Consider the following 12775-nt stretch of genomic DNA (forward strand, 5'->3'; position numbering starts at 1 on the left):
AATCATTTAGCCAATCTAGTCTGTGATGAACTATTTTTCTACATATCAAAGTTGCTGGTGAACGCAGCAGGCCAGGCAGCATCTCTAGGAAGAGGTGCAGTCGACGTTTCAGGCCGAGACCCTTCGTCAGGACTAACTGAAGGAAGAGTTAGTAAGAGATTTGAAAGTGGGAGGGGGAGGGGGAGGGGGAGGGGGAGATCCAAAATGATAGGAGAAGACAGGAGGGGGAGGGATGGAGCCAAGAGCTGGACGGGTGATTGGCAAAGGGGATACGAGAGGATCATGGGACAGGAGGTCCGGGGAGAAAGACAAGGGTGGGGGGAACCCAGAGGATGGGCAAGGGGTACAGTCAGAGGGACAGAGGGAGAAAAAGGAGAGTGAGAGAAAGAATGTGTGTATAAAAATAAATAACAGATGGGGTACGGGGGGAGGTGGGGCATTAGCATGAACATCGACTTCTCTAACTTCCGCTAATGCCCCACCTCCCCCTCGTACCCCATCTGTTATATATTTTTATACACACATTCTTTCTCTCACTCTCCTTTTTCTCCCTCTGTCCCTCTGACTGTACCCCTTGCCCATCCTCTGGGTTCCCCCCACCCTTGTCTTTCTCCCCGGACCTCCTGTCCCATGATCCTCTCGTATCCCCTTTGCCAATCACCCGTCCAGCTCTTGGCTCCATCCCTCCCCCTCCTGTCTTCTCCTATCATTTTGGATCTCCCCCTCCCCCCCCTCCCACTTTCAAATCTCTTACTAACTCTTCCTTCAGTTAGTCCTGACGAAGGGTCTCGGCCTGAAACGTCGACTGCACCTCTTCCTAGAGATGCTGCCTGGCCTGCTGCGTTCACCAGCAACTTTGATGTGTATTGCTTGAATTTCCAGCATCTGCAGAATTCCTGTTGTTTGTATTTTTCTACCTTGTCCCATTGACCTGCCCCTGGACCATAGCCCTTCACAATCCCTGCTGCCCATGTACTTATCCAAACTTCTCTAAAATTTTGAAATCAGACCACGTCCACTACCTCTGAGGAGTGTGCGTGGGAGAAACATACAGACAAAGGTTGGAGGTATGAATTTTCTGCTCAGATGGATGTCCAACAGACATGAAAAGCAATCAATTTATTGAGGGATCACTAAAATGACTGTACGGTTGATTCAGGTTCACGGGTCTGGTGCGTGAGACAGGAAACACAGACTGCGAGTAAGAATAGTCATCATTTTATTTACAAGTAGTAAAAATTTGACCAAACATTCATGTTCCCACAAGTTACAGACACTACAAAGCTGGATATTCAACAAACATACATTTGATGAACATGCTTGGCTAAAAGCGCATGCAGAGCATACCATCCCAATGGCTAGGTGCACTACTTGCCTTAAATAAAGGACGAGAGAGCAAGCCTCTTCTATGTGCTGTTTTATACCTGGGATATTTGAAACTGGACACCAGGTGGTTAACCAATGGGAAGAGCAGCTGCAGTTTCCAAACTAATCAATCACAACAAAGCAACGTTCGAACGGTGAAATAAGCCACGCTCCCACACAACATGCCACCCCTCGAAAGTTACGAATATGGTGTTCCAACCCTCGAACTAGTATGAGTCCCATGAACTCCATAGGTTACATATAAAACATAGAAGTACAATACCCAGTACTGTCAATCCAATAGTCACCCCCAGTGTCCTACAGCAGTCACCAGCCTCCCTGTGCCCCAAAAGGCCATCATCCCCATCCCAGGGAGTAATGAATTGATTCCCCACTTAATTTTATACACTGACTCTCAGATGTGATCAATCAGGTGAGTGATGTCACCCGACTCATCTAGAAAGTAAGTGCAGCATTCTTGGTCAATAACAGAACAAGTTCCACCCTCCTTTGTGAGCAGGTAATCTAAGGCCATCAAAATCAGTTCCTGGGACAGTCTGGCCATACCATGCTGAGAAAGGCTATCATACAAAACGTCCTTCCTTTGTAATAGCCCTCTTACTGACCAGCGTGGGCAAGGTACTCATGCAGGGCACTGTGGTGGCATGCATACAGCACCACATATCAACTACACTATCCTTTGGGAGCCACAGGTAGGCCTCGGAACTATATCTCCAGTAAATGCCATTCAACATCCAACATGCACCCACCTTCACAACACCATTTGACATAGACACAGCCATCCCAAAGTACTGATCCTGCTCAGGCTTGCCATTTACCTTGCAGCTTGTACCTGTCCTTAACATTACCACTTATATCAACACTCTGTCCGGTGACAAGATCATTTTAAGAGTCAGGACCTTCCAGATAAACAAATGGTACATATAGAAATACTTTGTTTCTTGTGTTTGTTTAGTCAGTTTCTTGTTTTATTGTGTCTTAATCCATTACTATGTTACCCTTTTGCAATTAGTTTTAGGGTTAACCCACATTTTACACTGGCCATATGAAATTTGAGTTGATGGGGTAGAAATTTGGGTAACTTTATTCCGGTTATAAGATAGCCACATTTCAGAAGGAATTGAGCATTTGGGGAGCAACTCCAGTAGGACTGTTATGCGATTTCTAAATACTAATCCAGTCCTTAAAGCACTCACTTCACCAGGGCTACTAAGGCTCAAGGCCCTTATGGCTGTTACTGTATTGTGGGGCAAGGTTGGCTGGAATAGACTACTCCTTCCCAGCTCCCCCAAAACAGAAAGCCAAAACCCAAGAAGCCAGATAATTCCCCAAACAGTACTTTTTCCTTGTTAAATGAATCAATACCAGTGCCATCCCTTCTGCGATGTATTAAAGGAGTCCTTATTCAAATTCAGCAGTCTGACACATTGGTCCAATGTGCAAATTCAAATGCCATCCCCAGGAATGTGTCACAGGATCTCCCACCACAAGTCAGCATTCAGCACTTTGCCATGTGGTAATGCAGGAAGATACAAATGCACTCACTCCTGATTAGTATTTAGAAATCGCTTAACGGTCCTACTGGAGTTGCTCCCCAAATGCTCAATTCCTTCTGAAATGTGGCTATCTTATAACCGGAATAAAGTTACCCAAATTTCTACCCCATCAGCTCAAATTTCATATGGCCAGTGTAAAATGTGGGTTAACCCTAAAACTAATTGCAAAAGGGTAACATAGTAATGGATTAAGACACAATAAAACAAGAAACTGACTAAACAAACACAAGAAACAAAGTAACAGATTAGATCACAAGACACAAAGCCCAGGCTATACTCCTCTGTAAAACTTAACATAGAACTGCAAAAACTTAAAACAGACAGTTAATATCTCACCAAGAAATAGCACACTTATCAGAGAAAAACTGAGAAGGAAATAGCAATCAGGCAGGACCCAACACATTCGCACTCTCTCACATATTTCTCCACATTCAAATCATTCAAATACTATTTATAGAGAAGAGGGATTGAGGTCGAATGACCCCCCCCCCACATGACAATGTGGCATGAAGGTACTAACCACTCCCTGCACCCTTGATTCCCACTGCTGGTGAAGGTCAAGCACAACCCTTTGTAATGCCGCCAGTGCGGGATATAGAGAATCCTAAATAAATGCAAGGAACCTGTCAGAGAACAAAAGGAGCCTTTATTGGAGAGAGCTTGAAGAATGACCCTTCTCCATCAATAACCTCCTCTGGCTTCCCCAGACAGTACCTCTTCCACATTACATTGAGGGTGGAGGTGGGAGCCCCATTTACCTGCTAAAAACATTTCTTTATGGGATATGTGGGATCCCCCACTCCCCATCTGCCCCCATACCTGGCTACGGGCACCCTCTTCTACATATTCTAAGCCTTGTAATAATTGAATCATTGTACTTGCAGACTGGGCTGCAGCTGATGCTATTAAAGGCAGTACTACCCCTTTTATTTGAGAAGCTGCTGCTGTAACCACATATCCTATCATTCCAGAAGTTAATTCAATATTCTCTGGTGGGTAACCACTATCTCAGGATAACTCCATGATAAGCGCCCACTGGCATAGAACTTTAGTGTTTCCCCCCCCCCCCCCCCACTGTGCTCCATTCTGCTTGGGGTTTTAAATTCCATTCAGTGAGAGTGGGATACCTAAGTTTAACTACTGCCGTTACTTGAACCCATAGTGATGCATTATGCTCAGGGGAAGCGAGCAGTGTTCTCAGGGTATTATTGATCGTGTGTTGCGATGATAGGCTCCCTAGAGCATCCATCCCTCTGTTAGGTAGGATCACTCCTGTACACCCTTCATCCCATATCGTTAATAACCACACAACCAAACACACTCAAGGCTTTTGTCTGTGGTGGCATCTGTTAGTCTCGCGAGACCATGGCCTGGAAAGTTCCAGGGTGCAGGCCTGGGCAAGGTTGTATGGAAGACGGGCAGTTGCCCATGCAGCAAGTCTCCCCTCTCCACGACACCGATGTTTTCCAAGGGAAGGGCAAAGGCCGATACAGCTTGGCACTGGTGTCGTCGCAGGAGTTGCTAGAACGAGGTTGAAGGCAACGTCGGACTGCCTTAGGGAATCCAGCTCCGGATTTGTCCTCAGGGTTTACTCCCGAAGCCTTTCCCATGAGTGGGTATGGCTGCAAGGCAGCGGAGCTTTGAAATCAGAGTTTTCCCTCTCTTAGATGGACTGCCTTCCCAGGCTGATGAGCTCTATCTATCCAAAGCACTGGTTTTAAGGCGCCAGGACCCGCCTTTGCCCCTTCCCCTGTCAGTAGAAACAGTTCCGCTGGGCTTAGAGGCTAAGCCACACGAGAAGGCCAGGAGTTGGACTTGGTTGTCAGAGGCTATTTGAGGCGCATGCCATGAGGAGCACTTTTAGGTAGTGGGAGCTTGTCCCCACTACCACTCCTCGGCTTGACAACCTTGGAACCCTTTTGCCTGTACCTTGCCCTAAACTCACTAATTCCTCAGTGGAGAATTCCCTGAACTCTGTTGTCTCGAAGGTGCCCATTGTACCATCCCCCACACATTCCTGTATCTCCTCCCCGTCCCCCTCCTGAGAGGAAGATGACCCCCACGGCAGGTGTGGAAATGCGTGGCCACTGGCCTAACCTGTACTGTTTAGGATACGCAGGGGAAAGGGTTATCATTCGAGGATTACCCAAAGGGTCCACGCTACCCTCTTGCCCTCATTTTCATCATCCAGCCAGATATCCCCATCTCCCAGCCCCACAGTAGGATCATCGCCCCACCTCATCAGGGCCCAAACTTTAACAGGGTCGGGCTGACAACCAGATTGGTGCGCAGTGTCTAAGTGCTGTAGCTTAATTAGTTAATGAGCTTGCTCTATATTATTATCCACTTGAGTCTGAGCCATCAACAATAATTCTTGCAGAATAATACAGCGCTGACTTGGATTTTCCAATTCATTCTTAAGACTCACTATCGTTTTATACTGATGTCTTAGAATTGCTGCAAACAGCCAGAAAGCATCCCACCAGCTATACTTTCTCCTGGGAAAACCCAGTGATCTAAGATTAGGAACAATGTGGTGTCCTATTTCAACCCCAGCGAAATCTACCTGGTCTGAACAATCTACCAGCATCCCGTAACCCATCAGAAGGTTAGCAAGACTTCCAATGCCGTCACGAGTATCTGTCCACCCTGGGACTCTGCATCCCTCAAACAGAGGGCCCACCTTTTTTAAATAACTTTTTAAAGAAATGCATTTCTGCTCAAATAGCCATATTGTACTCGCCGCACCAAAATGTAACGAATCATGTTCGCGGGTCTGGCAAGTGAGACAGTAAACACTGACTGTGAGTAAGAATATTAATAAGTTATTTACAAACAGTAAAAGTTTGACCAAACATACATGTTCCCCAAAATACAGACACTACAAAGTTGAATATTCAAGAAACATACACCTTTGAACCTTTCAACCAGTGGCTATGTGCACCACATGTCCTGAAGTAAGGAAGAGAGAGCAAGCCCCTTCCACATGCTATTTTATACCCGGAACATTTGAAACTGAACATCAGGCTGCTAAAATGGGAAAAGTAGCTGCAGTTTCCAAACTAACCAATCATGACAAAGCAACATTCAACAGGCAGAATAAGCTACACAGCACCCCCCCCCCCAAATAGGACAACGACTTGCTGAGAAATTTACACGGATTTGCCTTAAATGGATTTCATTCTTCTCACTCACCTGCTTTCAAAACTTTAGGAGCCAAGGTACAAAAAAGCAAAATCAAGGCTGGGTAAATCTGAGGTGTACAATGTATCGCCCTCTGTCCCCTGCAGATAATAATGCTGGAATAGATTTTTCTGTCCCTGCTCAAAACTGCTTCTGGTAAAATGGCGATGTGTTTGATTGCAGCGGCTTCTACAGGATCAACCAAAGGTGTTATTGTCTTTTTATAAACGCAAGTTTTATGATCACAAGACCCTGCTGGACAGTAAGAATGTAAAATACTGCAGGTCTACCCCATCAGAGATGGTTGAGAAACTGAAGGAGCTGGACTTGGTGTGGGCCATGATGCTGCCTGCATCGGAGAAATCGGTGCACAAAGACGGTGTGCAGTCTAACAGCAAGTGATCGTCTTAGTTGCTTTTCTTGTCATTCCATGACTCTGTTGGACGTTGGTAATGTGGAACAATGCAAGTTCAGTTCACTGATTTATTGGCGGATGGCACGAAAGCTGCATGATCTCGTTTGTAGTAAGGACTAGGCCCCAAGCCACCGTGTCGCCTGTTTACAGCCACCCAGGAGAGAGGCGTCGGAATCGGTGTGCTCCACAGGAGGCGTTATGGTGCATAGTCCAAGCTGGATTTAGTGCTGCCCCCTGTATTTGCTAGGCAGAAGATAATCTGTATTTTGTTTGAATGCAGACCGCTGCAACGTTCATGGACTCAGGGTCTTAAGCTATATACTTATTGTGTGACTGTACTTTACTGATATCTTATACATGTCTTGTGCTGTGTGTGACTGATGGTACAATGTTTTGCACCTTAGCCTCGGAGTAATGCTGCTTTGTTTGTCTGTAGTCATATGGCTGAATGATTATTTAACTTGAAGTTGAAAGAAGAAGGGTTCTCTGTCCACTCCATCCAAATGACACCAGTGTGGGGAAGTCACTATTATCCAATTTACTTTCTTGCAACAAATGTACCATGGGTAATTTCAACATTTTACTACATGAGATTAAACAGAGTAACCAGAGGGAGGGGGAAGGGAACCATGCGATGGGTTAAGACCCACTAATTGCACCTCTATGTTTCCTGAGCCTAGATATAGACTTTGTATACCCAGTGCTTAAACCCAGATAAGACCTAAAAGGAGTATTACTCACAGGGATTGATTTCTTAACCTCCCCAACCTCCTATTCTAGTGCTACAGAGGAGTTTACGGTCCAGATAAATGTTTCAGGCTGGCAGCTGGAGTCATTTCTTGATGCTGAAGCAGATTTTTCTGTTTCTGCACAATGAAGAAAGGTGAACACCACTAGGTCTCTGTCTGGATTGTGGATCACTGGGGTCTCACCGGACCACTCCTATCAAGAATAGCCTCCAGTTGCCCATCTGATACACTTTGCAGGACAGTATCCCCATCTGTAGATGAGGTTGAGGAACAGATAATTAATCAATCCAACCTTATTTAAAATGCAAGTATAGTGATTTATCATCTGTGGATTGGTAATCACTAGAAAGCTTCCTTACTGACTTACTGACCAGAAACCTCATGAGATCCATGGTCTATGCTGAAGATTCCCAAGGCCAGCACACGCAAAATGCTGAAGGAACCCAGCAGGTCAGGCAGCATCTCTGGAAAGGAATAGAGTCAAAGTTTCAGTCCCGATAAAAGGTCTTGGCTCAAAACATAGTTTCTTAATTCCTTTCCAAAAATGCTATCTGATCTGCTGAGTTCCTCCAGCATGCAATGCGTGTTGCTTTGGATTTCCAGCATCTGCAGAATCTACCATGTTAAAGATTCCCAAAGCCAATCCTCCTTGTCTAATCAGCAGTCTGCTGCAACCCCTGTTCTGTCAACCCAATGGTGGAACAGGGTGTTATCAGAGTTTGTAATAGGGAGACCTGGGTTGCTGGCTGAAAATACATGTTTCTGTGTGAATGATCTTTTCAATCTCTTACGTGGTGTTTTCAGTAAATCAGCTCGTTTTGCTGTTGTTGTTGGTATCTTCCGTTTTGTTGTCCTTTGTATTGTTCTGTGAGCACTGTGATCATGCCATGTTGGGGCCAGAATGTATGACAACAGTTCAAAGTTCACATTAAATTTATTATCAGAGTATGTATATATTATAGAACCGTGAGATTTGTCTCCTTACAGGCAGCCACAAAACAAAGAAACATAATAGAACCCATTAAAATAAAGAAGACCGTCAGACACCCAACTTGCAGGAAAAAAGCTAATTGTGCAAGGAATAAAAATAAGCAATTAACATTCAGAACTGGGGTTCACAAAAGTGAGTCCACGGCCACAAAGCTAGTCATAGTCGATCCAGGAGCCCACCAGTTGCAGGCCACAACCTCAGTTCAGCGCAGAGACGAGTAAACCTCATAGACCAACAAGCTGCATCCAGACCATAGCCCTCTAAACACCTCTTGTCCAATTTTCTCTTAAATGTCACAAACTTAACCCACATTTACCACTGCTGCTGGCAGCTCATTCCATATTCGCACCAACCTCTGAGAAAATTAATTTTCTCAACATTCTCTTGAATGTTTCACCTTTCACCCTAAACCTATAACCTCTAGTTCCAGTCTCCAGAAAAACAAAAAAATGAGCTGACTATTTTGCAGAACACTTCCATTCAGTTTGAAGTGTCATTCAGAGCCTCTAGTTGCCTGTCAGTTTAATTGCCCATTATATTTCCAGTCTAACATGTGCACATTTAGCCTCCCACATTACTCCAATAGTTCCCAACATGAACTTGAAGAATAGTATCCCCATGCCTCTCATTCGGCCCCAACTCCTTGACCTTTCCAATCTTGCCCAGTGCTTAAAGCAGCCAAACAGCGGGTTGTTCTTTGCTCTCGGATCCGGACCTTGCTGCTTCGATATGCTGTCAGGCCTGGGAGTTGCAGGAGGACCACCTGGCACTTAAACTGGTCAATTATCAGCTTATTCCTCACTCTCGGGCCTGGGCCTGGGCCCCACTGACTCATCTTAGCTTTCCCCACCTTAGCTGTTCTCTAGCCTGGGCACGGCTGCCTTGCTTCAGCCCATACACGCCACACCACACCACAACCGTCCTGCACCTTCGAGACTTCAGTTCACTCTGCAAAAATGCCAGTTAGTGCAGGCAGTTGAAAAGGTCAACTCCAGAAGGGAAGTTACAGGCTTGTTTTTTCAGAAAAGGTGTGATTAATAGAATAGTTAGTAGCTTTGTTTGCTGCCAGCAAGTCGTCACTGCGCTTCACCAGTACCATCTTAAACCGGAGACACTTGTGGCTGCTCCAGCACATCTTGGGGACTGTTGGTTGGTTCACAGATGACATATTTCACTGTATGTTCTGATATACATATGATAAATGAATCTGAATGTATAAATTTGCTGTATTTGGTAAACGATCAGATGATATAGAAATTCACTCTTTAGTCCTTTAAACAAAACATTGAAAAAACATACAGGCCATTTTTCTCCCCCTCCCACTCTGAATGGGTATCTATTCCTAATTCAGATCTAATGTTAGGAAAATTAAAAGAAAAGAGCATTGCTAGAGATCCAAATTTAGAAAAGTCTTAGAAAGGTATTTGGCAAACTTGGTCAACGTCAGAAATTTCCTGCTGGGAACTGGTCACTCCTCTGAGATGGGGCTGCTTGCCAGTCCTTGAAAGACCTTTCCCATGAATTTTAGTTTGTTTCACTGATACTGTCACAATGATAAAGACCGGCATGGTTTGGCAATCATGTTCGTAAGAGACTGATTTTAAAGAGTGCTGGGGAATTTTTTTAATTATAGATATTGCACCTATAAATCAATGCTTCTTTTGACAGGGGATGATCCGCGACAAGTTGCAAAAATATGACAAACTAAAAGTTGAGCTAATTCAACTTGAAAATGAACTTCAACGTGAGCAAGATCTCTGCGACTCTCTTTGCGATAAGTTCAAGGTAAGTTGCTGTAAGGTGGAAGCAGATTCATGGGTTTGGTGAGTGAGGGAGTAGACACTGACTACAAATAAGTATGTTAATCATTTACTTATAAACCGTAAAGTATTTGACCAAACATCTAAGTTTCCCCCAACTTACACAAATTACAAAATTAAATATTCAACAAACGGATACTTAGCTAGGAGTGCACAAGGGCTGCCTAAGTCTGGAGCATACCTTCCCAGGGGTCCTTCAGCAGTGGTCACAACCTCAGTGTGGAGGAGACCCTGGGGTCAAAGGAAAGACACCAAGCCTCCATCATGTGCTATTCTTACATCCCTGAGCTGATTGAAACTGGATCCTTGTGCTGTGGCGCACACTGCAACCAATGGGAAAGAATTGCACGGTGGAAGTGGCTTTTGACCAACAAGTAAACTAACTCCCACGTAACAGTTGTCTTTTCTATTAATGGGGAAAGCAAAATGATATCATTCTTCAATAAATTCTGATTGTTCAAGCAAAATCTTGTCATTGTCAGTTCAGAACCTCAGCTCAATGCTAAACTGACTTCATAACCTCCTGACAAAGGGTCCCGGCCCGAAATGTCGGCTGTACCTCTTCCTATAGATGCTGCTTGACCTGCTGCATTCACCAGCATTTTTTTTGTGTGTCACTACCTATAAGCTCACTTTCAAGAATTCTGCAACTTATGTTCTCAGTAATAGTTAATTATTATTTGCACTGAGTGAGGCCTCTGTCGGTCAGGGTCGACCAGGGATGTTATATCCTAGCTGTCTAGATAAGCAGGCCTGGGGAGTATGATGTGGAGAGCAAGCTGTTGCTTGTGTAGCAAGATCACCCTCTCCATGCATCTGATGAACTCAAAGGAACGGCAGAGACCGATACAGTTTGGCCTCAGCAGCGTCACAGGAGTTGCTAGTCAGAGTTGAACTCAAATGTAGAACTGCCTTAGGTTCTCCAGCTCTGGATTTTTCCCTCTGGGTTTATTCCTGAAGCCTTCCCCATGAGTGGCTATAGCTGCAGGATAGGGGAGGTTTGAGATCAGAGTTTTCCTTCTAGATGAACTGCCAACCACAGCTGATGAGCCACATCTGCCCGAAGCGACTGGTTTTAAGTTCCAGTTCCAGTTAACTGTCATCTGACTGTACATACAAACAAAACAGCTTGCTGGATCTCTGGTCCAGATGCCAGTCCATGGGATAACAGTTCATCACGGCCTAGATGGGCTGAAGGGACTGTTTGCTGTGTTGTAGTGCTCTACAACAGGGGTTCCCGTTTTTATGCCGTGGACCAATATCATTAAGTGAGGGGTCTGTAGACGCCAGGTTGGGAACCTCTGCTCTGTAACAATGACACTTAGGCTTAAATTATTACTTGAAGATAGTTGTTATCCTCATTGGCAGTTATTTACTTCCATAAATAAACCAAAAATTATATTTTCTGAGTGAATCATTGTAACAGTTTTATTATCACCCAACTATTTAACATTATATTACAGGAGGTTGACTTGCCTAATATCCCATGTACTGTCTAAAAATAGACTTTGGATTAATCCCACTTATCCCCACAGGTTAAGACTCTTGAAATACACTTTCAGGTGTCCTGCCTATTGACTCTACTCAGTTCCCTTTTATCAATTCTCTCAATCTGTGCAAATTGGATACTGACGTTTTTGCAGAAGGAGAAAAATCATTGCCTTTTGCCTTGCTTAAGCCTCTTAAAATTTTGTAAAGCTAGTATTCTCTTTCTAAACTATTATTAAGAATCAAACAGTAGGGTATTTTGAGGAGCAAAATTTGAATCCATTCTCGAATTACATTTAAAATGCCTTGGACCAGGTGCAATCATTCCTGCCTGTCCTGATTTTGTGTTACTAGCTATTTATTATGATAGCCCTCATTAGGCCTCAAGTGTTATGACTGCCATTAGGATATGCAAGAGTACTGTTGTCTGTTTTGAGCAAATGTCTGGTTTAGTTGCTGTTTTCTGCAGAAAGATTAAATTTCTATCCTCATATCTACTTCCAGCTGTAAATGTGAGTATTATAATTTATTATTATATGCAAACAAAACTAGTGTTAGAAATACTGGTGATCTTTTTCTTTCCCTTGCTGAGATTTTCACTTTTCAAACTGGTATTTGCTGTCTACAGTTTAAGGTTAAGTTACCACAGAAGGACATGAAGTTTGTCAAGTCCAAACAAAATGTGCCAGTAGATCAAGAGACGGATGAGTTCCTGTATACAAAAGGCATCTATACCATCATTCCGAAAATGTCTGTGCTCCTTCAGAATGGACAGGCCTTAATCACATTTGAAGAGGAGCAAGGTAACCATGGAAACCTACAATTCTACAGACATAATGTATTGCAAGTCAGAAAACATTTTCTAGAAGGATCTGATTACCATTTTATTGTGAGGAATAATATATATTTTTCTTTTTCAATATTTTTATTAATTACTTGCACAGACGAATACAAACTACATTTTAATATTATGGAAACAGAAACAAGGTTGAAATGCCCATATCTATGTATAATAAATTAACCATAATATTGAAAAGGTATATTTTATTCTAATCTAAAGTAAAATCAAAACCCCATAACAAAAAAAAGAGAAAAAAACAGCTGTTTGGTTAAAAGAAAAGAAACAAATCTTGGACATGTAGTTGTAAATTCAAACATATAATAGCCATCATCATTGCTGAACAAGT

General features: G+C 43.6%; 1 protein-coding gene across 2 annotated transcripts in view; it reads left to right on the forward strand.

The window, feature by feature from the left end:
• Positions 1–12775, forward strand: part of nmi (N-myc (and STAT) interactor) — a 58075-nt gene that overhangs the window by 18989 nt on the left and 26311 nt on the right. For both annotated transcript variants that reach the window (XM_063048576.1, XM_063048577.1), the window contains exons 5-6: positions 9949–10065; positions 12217–12391. In XM_063048576.1, the coding sequence (XP_062904646.1) occupies positions 9949–10065; positions 12217–12391 (292 nt within the window). The remainder of the gene's footprint in view (positions 1–9948; positions 10066–12216; positions 12392–12775) is intronic.

Source organism: Mobula hypostoma, chromosome 5, assembly GCF_963921235.1.
Source record: "Mobula hypostoma chromosome 5, sMobHyp1.1, whole genome shotgun sequence".
Taxonomy (NCBI): Eukaryota; Metazoa; Chordata; class Chondrichthyes; order Myliobatiformes; family Myliobatidae; genus Mobula; species Mobula hypostoma.